Source organism: Lithobates pipiens, unplaced genomic scaffold (genome assembly GCF_037356315.1).
Source record: "Lithobates pipiens isolate NorthernLeopardFrog02 unplaced genomic scaffold, aLitPip1_a1.2 Scaffold_13, whole genome shotgun sequence".
NCBI lineage: Eukaryota > Metazoa > Chordata > Amphibia > Anura > Ranidae > Lithobates > Lithobates pipiens.
In genome coordinates, this window is record NW_027507718.1 from 537896289 (window position 1) to 537917359 (window position 21071).

The 21071-nt window shown below is 49.7% G+C and overlaps 1 protein-coding gene across 1 annotated transcript in view; it reads left to right on the forward strand.

Annotated features, from left to right (window-relative positions):
- The window catches only part of DQX1 (DEAQ-box RNA dependent ATPase 1), a 38256-nt gene extending 18491 nt beyond the window's left edge, over positions 1-19765 (forward strand). The window contains exons 7-12 of the mRNA XM_077478246.1: positions 1520-1678; positions 1800-1991; positions 3905-4027; positions 9274-9458; positions 9545-9726; positions 13167-19765. Of these exons, the coding sequence (XP_077334372.1) occupies positions 1520-1678; positions 1800-1991; positions 3905-4027; positions 9274-9458; positions 9545-9726; positions 13167-13374 (1049 nt within the window). The 3' untranslated portion in view covers positions 13375-19765. The remainder of the gene's footprint in view (positions 1-1519; positions 1679-1799; positions 1992-3904; positions 4028-9273; positions 9459-9544; positions 9727-13166) is intronic.
- Positions 19766-21071: the final 1306 nt, after the last annotated feature.

Below are 21071 nucleotides of genomic sequence, written 5' to 3' on the forward strand. Positions count from 1 at the left end.
AGTCCTCATCTGATACCAGCTTCTGGTGTAAGGTCCTTCAGGGGGATGTCCAGGCCTCATCTGATACCAGCTTCTGGTGTAAGGTTCTTCAGGTGGATGTCCAGGCCTCATCTGATACCAGCTTCGGGTGTAAGGTCCTTCAGGTGGATGTCCAGGCCTCATCTGATACCAGCTTCTGGTGTAAGGTTCTTCAGGTGGATGTCCAGGCCTCATCTGATACCAGCTTCGGGTGTAAGGTCCTTCAGGGGGATGTCCAGGCCTCATCTGATACCAGCTTCGGGTGTAAGGTCCTTCAGGTGGATGTCCAGGCCTCACCTGATACCAGCTTCTGGTGTAAGGTCCTTCAGGGGGATGTCCAGGCCTCATCTGATACCAGCTTCTGGTGTAAGGTCCTTCAGGTGGATGTCCAGGCCTCACCTGATACCAGCTTCTGGTGTAAGGTCCTTCAGGGGGATGTCCAGTCCTCATCTGATACCAGCTTCTGGTGTAAGGTCCTTCAGGGGGATGTCCAGGCCTCACCTGATACCAGCTTCTGGTGTAAGGTTCTTCAGGTGGATGTCCAGGCCTCATCTGATACCAGCTTCTGGTGTAAGGTCCTTCAGGGGGATGTCCAGGCCTCATCTGATACCAGCTTCTGGTGTAAGGTCCTTCAGGGGGATGTCCAGGCCTCATCTGATACCAGCTTCTGGTGTAAGGTCCTTCAGGTGGATGTCCAGGCCTCATCTGATCCTAGCTTCTGGTGTAAGGTCCTTCAGGTGGATGTCCAGGCCTCATCTGATACCAGCTTCTGGTGTAAGGTCCTTCAGGGGGATGTCCAGGCCTCATCTGATACCAGCTTCTGGTGTAAGGTCCTTCAGGGGGATGTCCAGTCCTCATCTGATACCAGCTTCGGGTGTAAGGTCCTTCAGGTGGATGTCCAGGCCTCATCTGATCCTAGCTTCTGGTGTAAGGTCCTTCAGGGGGATGTCCAGTCCTCATCTGATACCAGCTTCTAGTGTAAGGTCCTTCAGGTGGATGTCCAGACCTCACCTGATACCAGCCTCTGGTGTAAGGTCCTTCAGGGGGATGTCCAGACCTCACCTGATACCAGCCTCTGGTGTAAGGTCCTTCAGGTGGATGTCCAGTCCTCATCTGATTACAGTTTCGGGTGTAAGGTCCTTCAGGTGATTAGTGAGCTGTAGGTAGCCCCCCAGTTCTGTGTGTTGTAGGCCTGTTAGTGTTCTGTTGCTTTTGCCCACCCCTCGGTTGGACTGGTTTTGGACATCCTGACCATCTCCTAACTTTGGTACCTCAGTTGACACGAGAACTTTTTTTTTTTTTTTTGTACTCTCCATTTTATCCGCCCCCCCCCCCCCCTCTTTTTAAGATAATATTCCTGTAACTGCTTTTGCACAAAAATAAGGCATGCTGGGAGTGGGAGGGGCTGTGAGTGTGCAGCGCCTCCTGTAGGTGGCAGTATATCCCAACTGTCGATTTTCACATGGAGTAGTATAATATGGGATCCCTCTTTCCTCTCTAGGGATTTGTTACCGCTTGTATCCGGAGAGCACCTTCGAGAGTCGGATGTTGGAGTTTTCTCCTCCTCGGATTCTGCAGGAAAACTTGAGTCGTATGGTTCTTCTCCTGAAACGTCTGGACATCGCTGACCTTGGACAGTGCGACTTTCTGGACCGGCCTGGTAAGAGGTGGCGTGCTGCCTGGCTAGACCCCCTCCCCCCTCCATACCCTGGATGACCCCCCCTCCCCCCCAGTCATCGTCTGCTCTTCCTGCAGTACTCTCTCTCTCTCTCTCTCCTCAGCTCCGGAGTTCCTCATGCAGGCTCTTGAAGATCTGGATTACCTGGCAGCACTAGATGACGATGGCAATCTGTCCGAGGTTGGAATTGTGATGTCGGAGTTTCCTCTGGATCCTCAGATCTCCAAATCTCTCATCGCGGCCTGCGAGTTCCAGTGCGTCAGTGAGATGCTGACTTTGGCCGCCATGCTAAGCGGTATGTGTAAGGTGCTAAGGGGGAGGGGGGAATGTAGGAGTGAGCACTGACAAAGGACGTTTCCTACTGAGGGCGCCACCCTCGCTACAAAGTGCCACTCCTGAGGGCGCCACCCTCGCTACAAAGTGCCACTCCTGAGGGCGCCACCCTCAGTACAAAGTGCCACTCCTGAGGGCGCCACCCTCAGTACAAAGTGGTGCCACTCCTGAGGGCGCCACCCTCAGTACAAAGTGCCACTCCTGAGGGCGCCACCCTCAGTACAAAGTGCCACTCCTGAGGGCGCCACCCTCAGTACAAAGTGCCGCTCCTGAGGGCGCCACCCTCAGTACAAAGTGCCACTCCTGAGGGCGCCACCCTCAGTACAAAGTGCCACTCCTGAGGGCGCCACCCTCAGTACAAAGTGCCACTCCTGAGGGCGCCACCCTCAGTACAAAGTGCCGCTCCTGAGGGCGCCACCCTCAGTACAAAGTGCCGCTCCTGAGGGCGCCACCCTCAGTACAAAGTGCCGCTCCTGAGGGCGCCACCCTCAGTACAAAGTGCCGCTCCTGAGGGCGCCACCCTCAGTACAAAGTGCCGCTCCTGAGGGCGCCACCCTCAGTACAAAGTGCCACTCCTGAGGGCGCCACCCTCAGTACAAAGTGCCACTCCTGAGGGCGCCACCCTCAGTACAAAGTGGTGCAACTCCTGAGGGCGCCACCCTCAGTACAAAGTGGTGCAACTCCTGAGGGCGCCACCCCCAGTACAAAGTGCAACTCCTGAGGGCGCCGCCCCCAGTACAAAGTGCAACTCCTGAGGGCGCCGCCCCCAGTACAAAGTGCAACTCCTGAGGGCGCCGCCCCCAGTACAAAGTGCAACTCCTGAGGGCGCCACCCCCAGTACAAAGTGCAACTCCTGAGGGCGCCACCCCCAGTACAAAGTGCAACTCCTGAGGGCGCCACCCCCAGTACAAAGTGCAACTCCTGAGGGCGCCACCCCCAGTACAAAGTGCAACTCCTGAGGGCGCCGCCCTCACTGCAAAGTGTAACTACTGAGGGCGCCGCCCTCGCTACAATGTGCAACAACTGTGCTGACCTCAATGAGGAGGACGGTTTTTACTGATTGGTGGCTGGCTGAGAGGAAAGTCTGATGTCATAGTGGGGTGGAGGAACCATGACGTCATAGGATCAGTAGGCAGAGTTATAAAGACTAGTGGGTGGGGTTATATAAAGAAAAGGGTAAATATAAATGGCATAGTAGGCGGTGTTATACATATGGGTGGGAGGAGCTATAGATAACATACATAAATGGTGAGTAGTGGGTGGAGTTAGAGATTAGTGGGCAGGGTTGTAAGAAGGAAAGGATGAATATATAGAGCTTAGTAGGTGGAGTTGTAGAAATGAGTGGGTGGAATTATAGATATGAGTGGGCGGAGTTTTAAGAAGTAAAGGATAGATGAGCAGTGCATAGTAGGTGGAGTTATCAGCATAAGTGGGTGGGGTTGCATAGATTGGTGGGTGGGGATAAAAGAGGGAAAGGATAAATATAGCTCTGTGGTGGAGTTGTAGGTGGAGTTATGGAAAGGAGTGGGTGGAGTTATAAGAAGAAAAAGATATTGTAGGTGGAGTTACAGAAATGAATAGGGGTGTGATTATAAGAAGAAAACTATAGATGTATAGGCCATGGTGGGTGGAGTTACTGATGTGAGTGGGTGGAGCTATGACAAGTATTGGAAGTAGCAGTTTATAGCGGACTGCACCCCCTGTAGAAGTTTTGCTCATGTTGTTTCTCTGTATCTCATTTCCAGCTGGGCTCCATGCATTGATCCTGGCGCAGTAGGCGGAGTTATAGATATTAGTGGGTGGAGCTTGTAGTTGATGTCCTCTTCTCCTTGTTTGCTGTATTTCCCGCTCATTGTCCCCTCTCTCCTGCCGTAGTTGCTCCCCGCTGCTTCCTGCCCCCTCCGCACAGCGAGTCCGTCCTGTGCGCCCGCCGCGACCTGCAGCTTCCGGAAGGGGATCACATGACTCTCATCCACGTGTACGATCATTACAAGGAGCGTGAGTATTGCTGGGATCGACCTGTAAATGCTGCTAGTGTTCTGGACCCCTGAGAACGGGGGCCGGCTGCCTGGCGCCCGAGACCGGGGACCAATAAATGGATACCCGAGACCGGGGGCCAGCCGCTGGATGCCCAACACCGGGGGCCAGCCGCTGGACGCCCAACACCGGGGGCCAACCTCTGGACGCCCGAGAGCAGGACCAATAAATGGATGCCCGAGATTGGGGCTGGACGCCCGAGAGCAGGGCCAATAAATGGATGCCCGAGATTGGGGCCAGCCGCTGGGCCCCAGAGAACGGGGACCAATAAATGGATACCCGGGACCGGGGGCCAGCCGCTGGACGCCCAACACGGGGGGGCCAGCCGCTGGACGCCCAGAGCAGGGCCAATAAATGGACGCCCGAGATTGGGGCCATTCACTGGACACCAGAGAACGGGGATAGTAATGGGTTGCCCACTACTGGGGGGGGGGGGGCCGCTGGATGCCAGAGAGGGGGGCCGGTGGTTGTCTGCTAAGTTTATGTTTAATCCCCTCTAAATGTACAGAGTCATGTGAAGATGTCTGTCTGTTCAGTGGTGGTGACTCTCCCCAAACACCAAATGATCAATGATCCCCCCCCCCCCCCCAGGTTGTCAGGACACTTCCCCAATAATTCTAATTTTATTCTCCATTGGGGGACACAGGGATTCAGAGACTGGTGTCATACTGCCGCCTACTGGAGGGAATGGGCATTGTGGGCCAGCCCAGGATATCCCCTCCTCCTCCCAACATGCCTCAGTTTATTGTCTTTTCTCTGCTCTGTTTTCTTTGATTGGCACTTTTTCCCTTTTTCCCTTTTTCCTTTTTTCTTTCTTCGGTGGAGATTCCTGCTACTTCCCTGCTGAGTTGCTGTATGTGGATGAGGGTTTCCTCAGCACCAGCTGTAGAGTGCCCTACTCATCTCATTTCCCTTACGATTCTCATATATCTGTTCACATGTGGTGAACACTTTAAAGGGTTGGACTGTAAAAATTCTGGAAGCGCTTCCTCTGCATGACCTTGGCAGGACAGGGTCTCTTTGGGGTCACTGTGGATACCATCAAGGAGCCGCTGATGTGGCAGGAGCACCCATCCTACTCAACCAAAGAATCTTAGGGTTCAGTCATGGTGGGCTCGTTCCTCGCTCTTGCTGGGTCAGTTTCAGTTGGTGGCCCTGCCTTGGCTTAACCTACGTGACCCCAGCTTAACCCGTCCACTTTGGGTGGTCACCAAGGTCCTAACTGCTCTGCTAGCTTTACTGAGCTCTCAGGGCATTCCTTCCCCACTAAAACTTCAAATTCTCCCCAAAGGTTCCCAGACATGAACTCTTCAGTCCCAGTCATCCAAGGAGTCCTTCAACTCCTCGATTCTGCGTGAGAGTTCTGGAGCCAACAGTAGCCTCCATTGATGTAGTCCAGACCCCCACAACACAGCATTCCGTCATTGTGGGACAAGTCCGTCCAGTCCTTGTCTGGCACTGAAAACCAAGGTTCCTCTGGCCTGGAGGTTCAGTTCCCATCTTGGGCAGATCTTCACAAGTTCGAGCTTTGCCCATTTGTTTATATCCCAGACATTAACAATTGGCAGACTTCCAAAGCCAGAAGTATTCGACCTGGTGGAATGGTCCCCTACACCTGGAGGTAATCCAGGACCTTGTGTTTACAGGTGGGAAATGGCGGACATGGACCTCCGGGCCTACAGGTTCAACAGCAGACTGGACAGGTTTGCCTCCAGGTACAAGGATCGTCTAGCACGCCCATTCTCATGAGGGTTCCTCCAGAGGTGCTAGGGGTTCCTTGAGCTGTGGTTGATTTACCTCCCGTTTGATGGTGCCTACAGAGTTCTGAGCCAATGCCACGTGGAGGAGCCAGTGGTAGGACACCAATGATCTTTATAGCTCTCTGTAAGGGGGCTATTCTTACACTGACCACCAAAGTAAGGGACATTGTTTCCACTGACCCCCCAATGAATGGGTTTTATCAGGGGTTCCCCGAGACCTGAAAATAATTTTAAGGGCTTTAAAGGTTGAGAGAGGCTGCTCTTTTCAGAAGTAATGGACGCTCTGGTGACTTGGTGGGGTCAGTACACGCCGGCCCTTTTCTCACCTGAAACTTCTTCCTCATCTGCTTTGCCTCTGGCATTCAGATCATGCTTATCACTATAGACTAGCCTAGGTGGAGGTGAGGCTCTGATTGGATAAGACTCCATGAAGGACTTTTTCTGGTCCGAAACGTCCGTCTTGAAGACTGATTGACCACCCTGCTTCACTAGCGCTTGCTTTAATGGCGTTGCTGTTGATGTCCAGGTTCTGAGGGACCGAAACCTCTCTGTACTGGGGATTTCCCAAGTCTAGCGAGGTCTGTCGCCTCGCATGTACGCCACTCGGTGCCAGGCAAGAAACTTTCACCCCTGGAAGTTCTTTATCGGGACATATCTACAGTACATAGGGGGTCTGAAGCAGCTTTTGACCCTCAGCACCATCAAGGGTGAGATGTTCTTCCTGGGACTGATGGCTTTCTAGTCCTTAAAGCGGAACCTTCAGTCATTTCTTTTCAACTTTCCATCTATTAAATCTTCTGCCCTTGTTGTTGTTTTATCTTTTGGATAGTAAAAATTTTTTTTTTCTGCCTGTAAATCCCTTATACAGCTCACAAAGAGCACCATCCCCCCCAAATGCCAGGGCCCATAATCGGTGGGCAAGAGGCTCACATTCAGTCCCCTCTAAAAGCCTTGGTCCCAGCTAGGTCTGTCACACAGCCCCCTTCCTGATTCTTGTCTGGTCATTGGCCTAGGCCAGTGATGGTGAACCTCGGCACCCCAGATGTTTTGGAACTACATTTCCCATGATGCTCAGGCAATCTGAAGTGTAGTTGAGCATCATGGGAAATGTAGTTCCAAAACATCTGGGGTGCCAAGGTTCGCCATCACTGGCCTAGGCTTATGACATCATGCACAGCTCTCTCTCTCTCTCTCACTCTCGTGAGAGTTTGCCAGGAAGGGAGGTGGGATGTGTGTCATAAGAGGGCCAATGAGAGCTGGAGATGTGCCTCTGTGTAAATCCAGGAAGTGAACAGGCAGCAGCTTCAGCTGCCCACAGTTAAAATGGCTGCAGCCAGTCTCCGTGGAGAGAGACTTCTGCAGCATATTTTGGCAAGTACAGAATCGCAGTATATGTAAAAATAATAGTGGTTGGAGGGAAGCTTCGGAATGGCAAAGATGTTTTTATTACAGATTATGTGAGCAGACTGCAGTTCCTCTTTAATCAAGCGCTTTGAGCAGAGAGTCTCTCACATTACCCAAGCACCCAACACAATCACTTTGTTGCATAAAAGTAGCTCCAGACTAATGCACAGTATCTATACAATAATTGTCTCCCAGCATCCCCCCCAAGAGTGATGACATCCTCCGGTGTATGTAGCTCCGCCCTACATGCTTCGTCACCGGGTCACATGACTTCCTCAGGGGGTTGTAATTGGATGAGCCATCAGTCTCTTTTTATATAGTCCGTTGTGTTTTTCCTAGCAGCTACTGCTTCCTTCAGAAAGTCTGTTATTCCTGATGTTCATCGAAAAAAAAGTGAACCGGCTTTTCGTTCCACCATCTGTACATGGTTTATATACTCATCCAAGCTTGATGTCTCAAGGATCGGTTCCCCCCCTTGTCTTGTCAAGGCGCACTCCACTAGATCTGGGGGCCTTTTTTTTGGGTTCTTTGGCATCAGGCTACTCTTTCCTAGATATGCCCCCCCTGCTCACACCTTCTCAGTCCTACCAGGTGGAGCTTTTGGCCTTCTCTGATGCCAGCTTCAGGAGTAACGTCCTTCAGGCGGCTGTTTGAGCTACAGGCAGAGACCCTCTTTTTATTGTTTTTTTTTATTTTTTTGGGGGGGGCGGGGGGCCTGGTAGTGTTGCTTTTGTCCACCCCTCCATTGGGCTGTGGCAGGAAACAGTTGGGTCTCTCAAGGGACGAGAAATAAACTAGGATTTGTGTGGTCACCATGTAATCCTTGGAGACCATTAACCTTCCTGGCGGTATTCCCGAGTGTGGCTCGGGGTTAATTTTAAGTACCAATAGTGGTAACCCCCAAGCCACACTCGAGATTGCATTGCAGTATCCAGGTACAGGTACTTACCTTGTCCCCAGGATCCTGCAGTGTCCAAATTTCCGTGCAAAACAATTACATGCCTACAATATAAAACAACAAATTTCCATGCAAAGTAATTACAGGCCTACAATATAAAACAACAAATTTCCATGCAAAACGGTTACAGGCCTACAATATAAAACAACAAATTTCCATGCAAAATAATTAAATGCCTACAATACAAAACAACAAATTTCCATGCAAAGTAATTACAGGCGTACAATATAAAACAACAAGTTTCCATGCAAATCAGTTGCAGGCCTACAATATAAAACAACAAATTTCCATGAAAAATGGTTACAGGCCTACAATATAAAACAACAAATGTCCATGCAAAATAATTATATGCCTACAATATAAAACAACAAATGTCCATGCAAAATAATTATATGCCTACAATACAAAACAACAAATTTCCATGCAAAGTAATTACAGGCCTACAATATAAAACAACAAATTTCCATGCAAATCAGTTACAGGCCTACAATATAAAACAACAAATTTCCATGCAAAACAGTTACAGGCCTACAATATGAAACCACAAATTTCCATGCAAAATAATTAAATGCCTACAATACAAAACAACAAATTTCCATGCAAAGTAATTACAGGCCTACAATATAAAACAACAAGTTTCCATGCAAATCAGTTACAGGCCTACAATATAAAACCACAAATTTCCATGCAAAATAATTAAATGCCCACAATATAAACCAACAAATTTTCATGCAAAATAATTAAATGCCTACAATACAAAACAACAAATTTCCATGCAAAGTAATTACAGGCCTACAATATAAAACAACAAATTTCCATGCAAATCAATGTACCGTTTTGACATTCAAAAATACTGACCTAATCAGACCACCAGGGAGGTTAAGGGACAAGCACCCCCCCCCCCCCCCCATGTTTATGATGCTAGTAGTGGGAGGGGTTATACTGGTCTGGTCTCCATTTATTTATTTTGGCCTTTCTGAAGGCGGCGGTATAACCCAGCAGTCCCCCAATTGCTATTTCTCTCATTGGACTCCAAGCAATCAATGCCACAGCGAGTAGAAACATCACATTTCTTCTTTGTGTAGATGGGGACAGTTGGTGCGTCCATGCCGCGGTTTGCCCCCGCGCTCTGCACCAGGCTGACCTGCTCCGCGATGAACTGCTGGACACCATGACGAGGATCGAACTGCCAGTGACCGATCCATCCTTCCCCGACCCGGAGTGCATGCTGAACGTCCTCAGGGCCCTGCTGTCCGGAGGATTCCTCAAGGTGAGGAGAGCCGCGTGTATATCCTCCTATAGGTCTATAACGGGGGTGATTTCTTACTGATGATTTCTTGCTGTTCCATTTTTCAGGCCGCTCGGGATGTGGACGGACAAGGGAACTACGTCATGCTCACTCACAAGCATGTGGCCTATCTGCACCCCTCCTCTGTGTATTATGGCTGCTCCCCTCCCCCGACCTGGGTCCTCTATCATGACTTCAGCATCACTCAGGACAACTGTATCAGTGTGGCCACCGAAATCCTCCCTGAAATGTGAGTGCCCCCCCCCCCCCCAGGGTGCCCCTCATTCATGACCCCGCCCTTCTTCTGCACCCTCCTGTCCTGCTGGGGTGTGTTCAGGGCCGTCCCTAAAACACAGATTGGGGGAGATTTATTCTCTGAAATATCCAGATACCCCCCCCATCCCCGAAATACTTCCCGATATATTGTCTGCTTGGGTCAATTAGCTTGAAGAACTCTCCCCGGCCAATGTTGGCGCTATTTATAAAGTACTGTCTGCCTTCATGTTCATGAGTGCTGAGAGTCAGACCGAGAAGATTCTGAAGGAGATCATAGCCCCACCCCCTGATGGTAAAGAAGTTAATACCCCCACCCCTTGGTGGTAGAGGAGATCATAGCCCCAGCCCCTGTGTGGTGAAGGAGATCATAGCCCCACCCCCTGGGTAGTGAAGGAGATCATAGCCCCACCCCCTGGGTAGTGAAGGAGATCATAGCCCCACCCCCTGGGTAGTGAAGGAGATCATAGCCCCACCCCCCGGGTGGTGAAGGAGATCATAGCCACACCCCTTGTGTGGTGAAGGAGATCATAGCCCCACCCCCTGGGTGGTGAAGGAGATCATAGCCCCACCCCCTGGGTAGTGAAGGAGATCATAGCCCCACCCCCTGGGTGGTGAAGGAGATCATAGCCCCACCCCCTGGGTGGTGAAGGAGATCATAGCCCCAACCTTTGGGTGGTGAAAGAGATCATAGCCCCACCCCCTGTTTGGTGAAGGAGATCATAGCCCCACCCCCTGTTTGGTGAAGGAGATCATAGCCCCACCCCCTGGGTGGTGAAGGAGATCATAGCCCCACCCCCTGGGTGGTGAAGGAGATCATAGCCCCAACCCCTGGGTGGTGAAAGAGATCATAGCCCCACCCCCTGGGTGGTGAAGGAGATCATAGCCCCACCCCCTGGGTGGTGAAGGAGATCATAGCCCCACCCCCTGGGTGGTGAAGGAGATCATAGCCCCACCCCCTGGGTGGTGAAGGAGATCATAGCCCCACCCCCTGGGTGGTGAAGGAGATCATAGCCCCACCCCCTGGGTGGTGAAGGAGATCATAGCCCCACCCCCTGGGTGGTGAAGGAGATCATAGCCCCACCCCCTGGGTGGTGAAGGAGATCATAGCCCCACCCCCTGGGTGGTGAAGGAGATCATAGCCCCACCCCCTGTGTGGTGAAGGAGATCATAGCCCCACCCCCTGGGTGGTGAAGGAGATCATAGCCCCACCCCCTGTGTGGTGAAGGAGATCATAGCCCCACTCCCCTGAGTGGTAATGGAGATCATAGCCCCACCCCCTGGGGGGTGAAGGAGATCATAACCCCGCCTCCTTATGGTAAATGAGCTATAAAAAAAAAAAAATCCCCACCCCTTGATAACGCATATCATAGAACTGCCCCCGATGGTAAAGCAGGTCATTTCTCCACTCCCAAGTGGTTAATCCAGTTCACAGCTCCACCCTCTGGGTGGTCATGGAGATCCTATTTTCCCCTTGGGGCAAAAGAGATTGTAATTCTGCCCTATGGTTGGTAATGGGGAATCACTGCCCTACCCCCAGTGGTGAAGGAGATCATAGCCCCACCCCCTGGGTGGTGAAGGAGATCATAGCCCCACCCCCTGGGTAGTGAAGGAGATCATAGCCCCACCCCCTGGGTGGTGAAGGAGATCATAGCCCCACCCCCTGGGGGGGTGAAGGAGATCATAGCCCCACTCCCCTGAGTGGTAATGGAGATCATAGCCCCACCCCCTGGGGGGTGAAGGAGATCATAGCCCCACCCCCTGTTTGGTGAAGGAGATCATAGCCCCACCCCCTGTTTGGTGAAGGAGATCATAGCCCCACCCCCTGGGTGGTGAAGGAGATCATAGCCCCACCCCCTGGGTGGTGAAGGAGATCATAGCCCCAACCTTTGGGTGGTGAAAGAGATCATAGCCCCACCCCCTGTTTGGTGAAGGAGATCATAGCCCCACCCCCTGTTTGGTGAAGGAGATCATAGCCCCACCCCCTGTTTGGTGAAGGAGATCATAGCCCCACCCCCTGGGTGGTGAAGGAGATCATAGCCCCAACCCCTGGGTGGTGAAAGAGATCATAGCCCCACCCCCTGGGTGGTGAAGGAGATCATAGCCCCACCCCCTGGGTGGTGAAGGAGATCATAGCCCCACCCCCTGGGTGGTGAAGGAGATCATAGCCCCACCCCCTGGGTGGTGAAGGAGATCATAGCCCCACCCCCTGGGTGGTGAAGGAGATCATAGCCCCACCCCCTGGGTGGTGAAGGAGATCATAGCCCCACCCCCTGGGTGGTGAAGGAGATCATAGCCCCACCCCCTGGGTGGTGAAGGAGATCATAGCCCCACCCCCTGGGTGGTGAAGGAGATCATAGCCCCACCCCCTGGGTGGTGAAGGAGATCATAGCCCCACCCCCTGGGTGGTGAAGGAGATCATAGCCCCACCCCCTGTGTGGTGAAGGAGATCATAGCCCCACTCCCCTGAGTGGTAATGGAGATCATAGCCCCACCCCCTGGGGGGTGAAGGAGATCATAACCCCGCCTCCTTATGGTAAATGAGCTATAAAAAAAAAAAATCCCCACCCCTTGATAACGCATATCATAGAACTGCCCCCGATGGTAAAGCAGGTCATTTCTCCACTCCCAAGTGGTTAATCCAGTTCACAGCTCCACCCTCTGGGTGGTCATGGAGATCCTATTTTCCCCTTGGGGCAAAAGAGATTGTAATTCTGCCCTATGGTTGGTAATGGGGAATCACTGCCCTACCCCCAGTGGTGAAGGAGCTTATAGCCCCACCCCCTGATGGTAAAGAAGTTAATACCCCCACCCCTTGGTGGTAGAGGAGATCGTAGCCCTGCCTCTAAAGGTAAATAAGCTCATAGCCCCGCCCTCTGATGGTACAGAAGGTCAATTGCTCCAGGTGGTGCAGAAAGTTGGCGGACATCAGTTTGTAGAGGAGACCCTTACTAGGAGATGAATGCCAGCTCATATATTTTTAATTGATAAATGTATAATGATTTTCTCTGTCCCCCCTGCCCCCACCAGGTGCAGTGTCATTTAAAGGGGAACCCCCTTTTTAATTCAGTTGTGGACCAGGATTGTATTGGTTGCTGACTGCGGGTCCTGGCTGAGCCTGGCCTTCCTGCTCTCCCCATACTATGTTCAGGTAATGGAGCATTATCTCCTTCCATAGGAATATAGGAGAATGCAGTCTGGAGAGTGTCACCAGAACAGGAAGTAAGGGGTATTCTCCTCATGGGGCAACACTTCATCACTCCAACCAGAACTGAAAATAGAAGTTTGTGTGCAGTAGAGAGACCCCAATACTGCCCCATCTGTATTGTGTAGGCTCGGCAGGGAAGTGGGGGGCCTTCGTCCTGCCACTGACCACCGTGCCGTTCACTGACCCCATCTCTCCTCTGTCCCCTGCAGGTTGGTGGAATTTGCCCCTCAATACTACCTGAGTAACCTGCCAGCCGGTGAGAGTCGGGACCTTCTGATGGAGTTGAGGGACAAGCTGCAGGATGCTGAAGAGACGAATCCGGAACAAAACGAGGACGAGGATGACCATGAAGTGGGGGAGGAGGAGGAGGAGGAGGAGGAGGTGGAGGAGGAGAAGGATTCCTGCTCTCTGCAGTGAGGACGTCTCTCAGGACTTGATGTGCACTTTATCTGCTGAGCCAATGAGAGGGAAGAGCTAAGCACTTGCTGGCCCTGGGGTCCGGTCCAGTCTCCACCCTGAACTGGAAGATACAAGATACGCTGAGCGGCCATGCCTCTCTGCCTGTCATGTAGCCCAGTTTGTGTGGCTGGAAACCCATGAGAATTCAGATCATGTGTATAACATGGAGGAGTTTGGCCAGTCAGGAGAGAGCTAATTACTAATAATAATCCATGGCCCAACCCTCCTAATCTCCTGGCACCGCAGGGTCACAAATACCCTTAGCTGGCAGCATTTGGGGGTTCTGTGTGTTTGTTGAGCCTCCTATGGGAATGCACTCGATTTTTGCAGCACAGCGACTGTAGAATTTTTTTATGCTTTTGTACAGCTATGGAAATCTCCCCTCTGAGTGGTCTGATTGGAGGGAGCTGCAATGGGTGCAGCTCTCAGGCCTGGGCAAAACATAACCCCCCTTCCCCATCCCCCTATAATCCATCCTGTATGTTTTTTTTTGTTACTATGTGAACCAAGATTTCCTCACCCCAGCCCATGTCCCTTGCTAGTGCGCTTTCTGGGGAACTGCTAATGGAGTGCCGCTGATGTGCCTGCGCCAAGTGGTCCTTAACGGTTCCCCCGTGCTCTACCGTTACAGATTGCCCTTCTGGATTCTAAGATACATCTGGAGGTTATTGATTAGGAAACGTCCGCATTATACGGGCAGGGACATGGACCAGCTGCTGCAGGAGAGGAGACTCGGGAGCAGAGCATCAGGTGACCCTGGTCTTAGGTGAGCAGCCAGCTAGAGGGGAGATTGGGAGCCCAGAGCCCAACTTCCGTTCACCTGATGTTCTTTTCTCCCTCCATATAACTAACATTTTCTAGGGTGCTGCACAGTTCTGACAGCGCTGGGTCGCATGCGATTCAGAAGGGTGCGCATGTAGTGATGTATTGCGCGGTGCAAAGGTGGGGGGGGGGAGTGGTCAGTGACGCTACAAAATTTTATGTACAAGATTTTATTCAGCACACAATATCATATATTCAAATGTTTTAGGGCCTCGTAGGGTCCCCTTCCTATAAACATGTATAGTCAGTGGTCACCCATAGCAACCAAAGTCCCTCCATGATGTCCTAATGATCTCATAATCCCACCCACATGAACAAACAGAAAACATGATAGCATGTAATATACATGTGTACAGTGCCTTGACATTCCCCACATCTTGTCATGTTACAACCAAAAACACGAATGTATTTTATTGGGATTTTATGTGATGGACCAACACAAAGTGTCACATAATTGTGAAGTGGAAGGAAAATGATAAATGATACAAATAAATATGTGAAAAGTGTGGGGGAGGGGCATTTGTATGGCGCCCCCCAGAGTCAATACTTTGTAGAACCCCCTTTCTCTACAAGTCTTTTTGGGGGTGTCTCTACCAGCTTTGCCCATCTAGAGAGGACATTTCTGCCCATTCTTCTTCTTTGTAGAATATCTCAAGCTCTGTCAGATTGGATGGAGAGCGTCTGTGATCAGCGATTTTCAAGTCTTGCCACAGATTCTCAATGGGATTTAGGTCTGGACTGTGACTGGGCCATTCTAACACATGAATATGCTTTGATGTAAACCATTCCATTGTAGCTCTGGCTGGATGTTTCGGGTCGTTGTCCTGCTGGAAGGGGAACCTCCGCCCCGGTCTCAAGTCTTCTGCCGACTCTAACAGGTTTTCTTCTAAGATTGTCCTGTATTTGTCTCCATCCATCTTCCCATCACCTCTGACGAGCTTCCCTGTCCCTGCTGAAGAAAACCATCCCCACCACATGATGCTGCCACCACCATGTCTCACGGTGGGGATGGTGTGTTCGGGGGATGGGCGGTGTTAGTTTTCCCCACACATAGCGTTTTACTTTTAGGCCATAAAGTAGAATTTTGGTCTCCTCTGACCAGATCACCTTCTTCCACATGTTTGCTGCCCCCTCCCCCACATGGCTTCTCACAAACTACAAACAGGACTTCTTATGACTTTCTTTCTCCAATGTCTTTCTTCTTGTCACTCTTCCATAAAGGGCAGATTTGTGGAGAGACGACTAATAGTTGTCCTGTGGACAGATTCTCCCCCCTGAGCTGTGGATCTCTGCAGCTCCTCCAGAGTTACCATGGACCTCTTGGCTCTTCTCTGATGAATGCTCTCCTTGCCCGGCCCGGTCAGTTTAGGTGGACGGCCGTGTCTTGGTAGGTTTGCGGTTGTGCCCATACTCTTTCCATTTTCGGATGATGGATTAAACAGAGCTCCATGAGATGGTCAAAGCTTGGGAGATTTTATTATAACCCAACCCTGCTTTATACTTCTCCACAACTTCATCCCTGACCTGCCTGGTGTGTTCCTTGGCCTTCATGATGCTGTTTGTTCACTGAGGTTCTCTAACAAACCTCTGAGGGCTTCACAGAACAGCTGTATTTATACTGAGATTAAATGACACTCAGGTGGACGCTATTTACTAATTAGGTGACTTCTGAAGGCAATTGGTTCCAGTAGATTTTAGTTAGGGGTATCAGAGTGAAGGGGGCTGAATACAAATGCCCTTCCCCCACACTTTTCAGATACTTCCTTATTTATAAAAAAACATTTACATTTTCCTTCCACTTCACAATTATGTGACACTTTGTGTTGGTCCATCACATAAAATCCCAATAAAATACATTTACGTTTTTGCTTGTAACATGACAAAATGTGGAAAATTTCAGGGGGTGTGAATACTTTTTCAAGGCACTGTATGTAAGGTATACTAGCAACGGACTATAACTGGGGCTTTTGTTGCATAACAACAGTGAGTCCGTTGTCTACTCTTCCAAAATCAGAACATCTGAGGGAATCCATGAGGGGGCATAGTAAGGTGGGTGCCATGTGTTAGGTTTACATGGGTAGGTGGCATCATATGAATAATAAGAGCTATTACATAATTGGGTTGAAAAAAGACACAAGTCCATCCAGTTCAACCATAAAATAGTTTTTTTTGCATTTGTTTTGGCCAGATTGTGATGTCTTTGGAGAGTGAGGGGACTCTGGTTGCTATGGGTTACCATTGGCTGTGTATAACTTCTGTTGAGTTGTCACCCAAGGGAATGTAACTCGGCGAGGCCCCCAAATGTTGGCCGTAGGACATTACGTCTTCTGAATAAATCCTCCCAACTCATTTTCGGAGTGCTGGTGACTTCCCTCTGTTTCCCCTCCATACATGAGGCATTCAAGGGACTTCCTGTGTGCTTTCATACAAAATCCTCTTCTGTATAGAGAGCCACAAATGTGTGTGAAGTTCTCTGACGATACTCCAATTGGAAGGATGTCTGTCTCTGCATAGAACGATAGAAATGAGGGCGTGTCCTCGTCTGATGGAGCGTCTGCAGCCAACCACTGGGCAAGGATTTTATGATGTGTATGACACTAGAGGTCTTAGATTAGGCTTCACTTACATGTTCAGACTCCTCTGTAAAGCTGTTTGTCTTGTTTTTATAGCTATGGATAATTTTTTAAAGTAGAGATTAAGATTTAATTTTTTAAATTTAGCTTTTAAGTTATTTTTATTGCACAATGACTGGGCAATACTTCATTTCACAAGTGACTTAGATGGTGCTTTCATACAGCTATGTAAATCATCCTCTAAGTGATTTGATTGGAAGGTACTGCAGTGGGTGCAGCTCTCTGGCCTTGCCATTCGTTTGGTGTTGTTATTGAAAGGTGCAGCAAAGGGTGCAGCTCTCAGGTGCCTGGTCAGTCATTCCTGTTTTGGTGTTGTAGTGATTTGAAGGTACTACAATGGGGCAGATCTCAGGCCTGGTCAGTCATTTCTGTTTGGTGTTAGTTGCAGTGATTGGAAGGTACTCTAATGGGGGGCAGATCTCGGGCCTGGTCAGTCATTTCTGTTTGGTGTTAGTTGTACTGATTGGAAGGTACTCCAATGGGGGCAGATCTCAGGCCTGGTCAGTCATTTCTGTTTGGTGTTAGTTGTACTGATTGGAAGGTACTCCAATGGGGGCAGATCTCAGGCCTGGTCAGTCATTTCTGTTTGGTGTTAATTGTACTGATTGGAAGGTACTCCAATGGGGGCAGATCTCAGGCCTGGTCAGTCATTTCTGTTTGGTGTTAGTTGTACTGATTGGAAGGTACTCCAATGGGGGCAGATCTCGGGCCTGGTCAGTCATTTCTGTTTGGTGTTAATTGTAGTGATTGGAAGGCACTCCAATGGGGGCAGATCTCGGGCCTGGTCAGTTATTTCTGTTTGGTGTTAGTTGTACTGATTGGAAGGTACTCTAATGGGGGGCAGATCTCAGGCCTGGTCAGTCATTTCTGTTTGGTGTTAGTTGTACTGATTGGAAGGTACTCTAATGGGGGGCAAATCTCAGGCCTGGTCAGTCACTTCTGTTTTTTGTTGTGATTAGAAGATACTACAATGGGGGGAGGGGCAGATCTTAGGCCTGGTCAGTTTGATAAGTTTGCTTTTTGGAACATGTTCCACCTGCATTAAGGGTAGAACATGTAACATGTTCAAGCAGATACAGCCTCTCCTCCTCTACCCCCCTCCCCAGTGACAGTAGTCAGGCATCTTCTCTGGGTGCCCGCTGTCACTGTTTGAATAAGATGTGGCCATGCGAGGCTCCGCCCATCTGGCCACACCATTCGTTCACAGTCCTCTCTGAATGGAAATCAATATGTCCAAACAGCCTTTGTGGCTGTCGGCTTGTAGTATCAATGAACGACCATGGCACGGCTAAGCAATCTGGTTGTTTTGTCTCTTCCTGTCAGCGTGTATCTGTCTGCCCATATGGGGTATGAGCACACAGATACACTGAGAAGTTTGCATGAGTCCTGTATGGCACCCCCGATCTGCTGATTATGGGTGCAATGCTTTCCATGCTCCAAGTAAAAAAAAATAACACATGCAGCTTTTTTTTTTTTTTTACCTGCAAAAAGATGTTCAGTTTATTTTTAAAGGTGAACTTATCCTTTATTGCATTGATTGAAAGGTGCTCCAGTGACTGCGTATCTTAGGCTTAGCCAGTCATTTTGGTCTGATGTCCATTACAGTGATTAGAAGGTGCTACAGTGGGGGGGGCCATATCCCAGGCCTGGTCAGTTTAGTTGTATTGATTTGGAAGGTGCTGCAATGGGTGCACCTGTCGGGCCTGGTCAGTTTAGTTGTATTGATTTGGAAGGTGCTGCAATGGGTGTACCTGTCGGGCCTGGTCAGTAAGTTCTGTTTGATCTTATTTTTTTTTTTTATTGCAGTACCTTCCAAAGGGTGCAGATCTCAGGCCAGTCATTTCTGTTTTGTTGTATTCACCATGTCGTCACCAGACAAGGTGCATCCCAAAGTTTACACAGTAGGAAAACACTAACCTTGCAGCTATGTTCCTGAATAGTAATGTTCCTATGGTTAGCCTTGAAGTGCCAACCATTGTGAAGATCTCAGGGTAGTTTCCTTTGGTCTTCAAAGAGTAGATAAGAATTTTAATGAAAACGGGTTCTCGGAAGAATGGCAGAGCATTGATCTCAGCCCTGGGGGGCAGAAATAAGTGTGCTGTCATTGGGTTACACTACACAGAGAGAGACCATCTGCTGATTTGCATATTCAGAGAATTGCAGCTTATGCCTCTGAAACCATAAAAAAAATGTGCCATACCTACTACACAAGTCACATATTTGTAGTTGGATAAATGAAACGGCAAGAAATGATGAGATGAATTACTCCCCGGGGAGCCATTTGTTATTACATACATCTGTGGTTTCTGAACAATCTGCCCCTCTAGATCACTTCCGATGCAGCATAAGATGTCCTGAAGCTGTAACCTACGCCTGGTGGGTAAGTTGCTGCTGTGTGACGACCCAAGAGCCAGGAATTGCAGCTCCCAAGAAGGGGAAAAGCAGGATTCTTAATGGCCCTCATCCATGAGCCATCGGGCTCAGCCTATTGGATTGTTGGGAAAAACATTAAGGGGGTGGGGTGTATAAATTGAACACCTCAGATCTTGCAGTAATTGCCGTCCTTTTCTTGCACTTGCTGAGGGTTTAAACTTAAAGGTACTTTAGAAGATTATAGGAAAATCTGAGATGAATTGTCGGTACTCATCGTGCTTTTAGTGATGTCAATAATTTGTGTGCAATATCGTTTTAGCTGTTCAGCTCTTCTGTGACAAATGTAATTTTATAATATAAGAGATTTTATTAAGGACGGCTATATCCTGGAAATGTGCGTTCGGGGCTTCCTAAGAATGCTGGAAATGGGTTTAGTGCAATAAAATCTGAAAATCTCTGGATTGATCATTTACAAATCTCTGCATGTAAAGAACAATAAACATGCACTACAGACACCTCCATATCTGTGTCTTTCTATATTTGTCATTTTCAGATGGCGTAGTTTGTATTTTCTACAGTATGTGTCGCCAAATCACCCATTCATGGGACTTTAGATGGCGGCATTTCATTTCCCCAATCGTCTTCCACTACAGCCTATGAGAGATGGAGCTCCTCCCCAGGGTCCAGATTGTCAGGTTAAAGGTTAAAAGAAGATCCTCCCAGGACATTTCCGTTTCTGTGCAGAGGAGATGTGTGGCGTGGAACCTACCCTGGAGGGAAAACCAGTTCTCATACGTGGTCCTGGAAGTGGGATTGTTGCCTGCTGGCCCCTCCTCACCTTCTTATGTTGGCCACAAGATCCCTCCCTCCTTACAGGTAGGAGACCTGTTCCCCCCCTCCCCCTTTGGTGGCCTGGATAGGGTCTGCAATGGCCACCCTTCACAGAGTCCTTACAGCCAAACTATATCACCAGACGACACAGTGTTGGGGCTTTAGATGGCGCCATTTGTTTACCCCAATTGTCTTTTAGGACAGCCTGTGAAATATGGAGTTCCTCCCCAAGGTCAGAAAAAAAGGTTGCCAGGTTACAGGTTAAAAGAAGATCCTCCAGGACACTTCAGTTCCTATGTTCCAGGCACCTCATCTTCTCCGGACAGAGGAAACACAGAAATGGAAGTGTCCTGGAGGATCTTCCATCTCTCGTAGGCCTGGAAGACAACTGGGGTAAACAAATGCTGCCATCCAAAGTGCCGGCACTGTGTGATATGGTTTGGCGGTATGGACTCTGCAAAGGGAGGTCATTATCCCCACTGCAGACTCTATCCAGGCACCAAAGTGGGAGTGGGAACAAGTCTCCTCCTATCTGTTAAGAGGGGGGATCCTGTGGCCAACATAAGGAGGTGAGAAAGGACCACCAGGCAACAAGACCACATATGAAAACAGGTTTCCCCTCTAGGTTGGATTAAGTTCCAGCCAAATCATTTCTCCTCCGGACAGAGGAAACACAATGTAACCTGGAGGAGAAACCTGTTTTCATATGTGGTCCTGGAAGTGGGCTTGTTGCCTGGTGGTCCCTTCTCCCCTCCTTATGTTAGCTACAGGATCCCTCTCCTTTACAGGTAGAAGACCTGTTCCCTCTTTGGTTCCTGGAGGGTGTCTTCACTGGGGATAATGACCTCCCTTCCGCATCCATACCATCACACCAGATCACACATTCCCGGGACTATAGATGAGTTCATTCTTCTGCAGTGGATCACTAGGCCACACATTCCTGTTGACTTTTGTAGAACAGTAATACATAACACCCCATTGTAAATGAATTTTAAA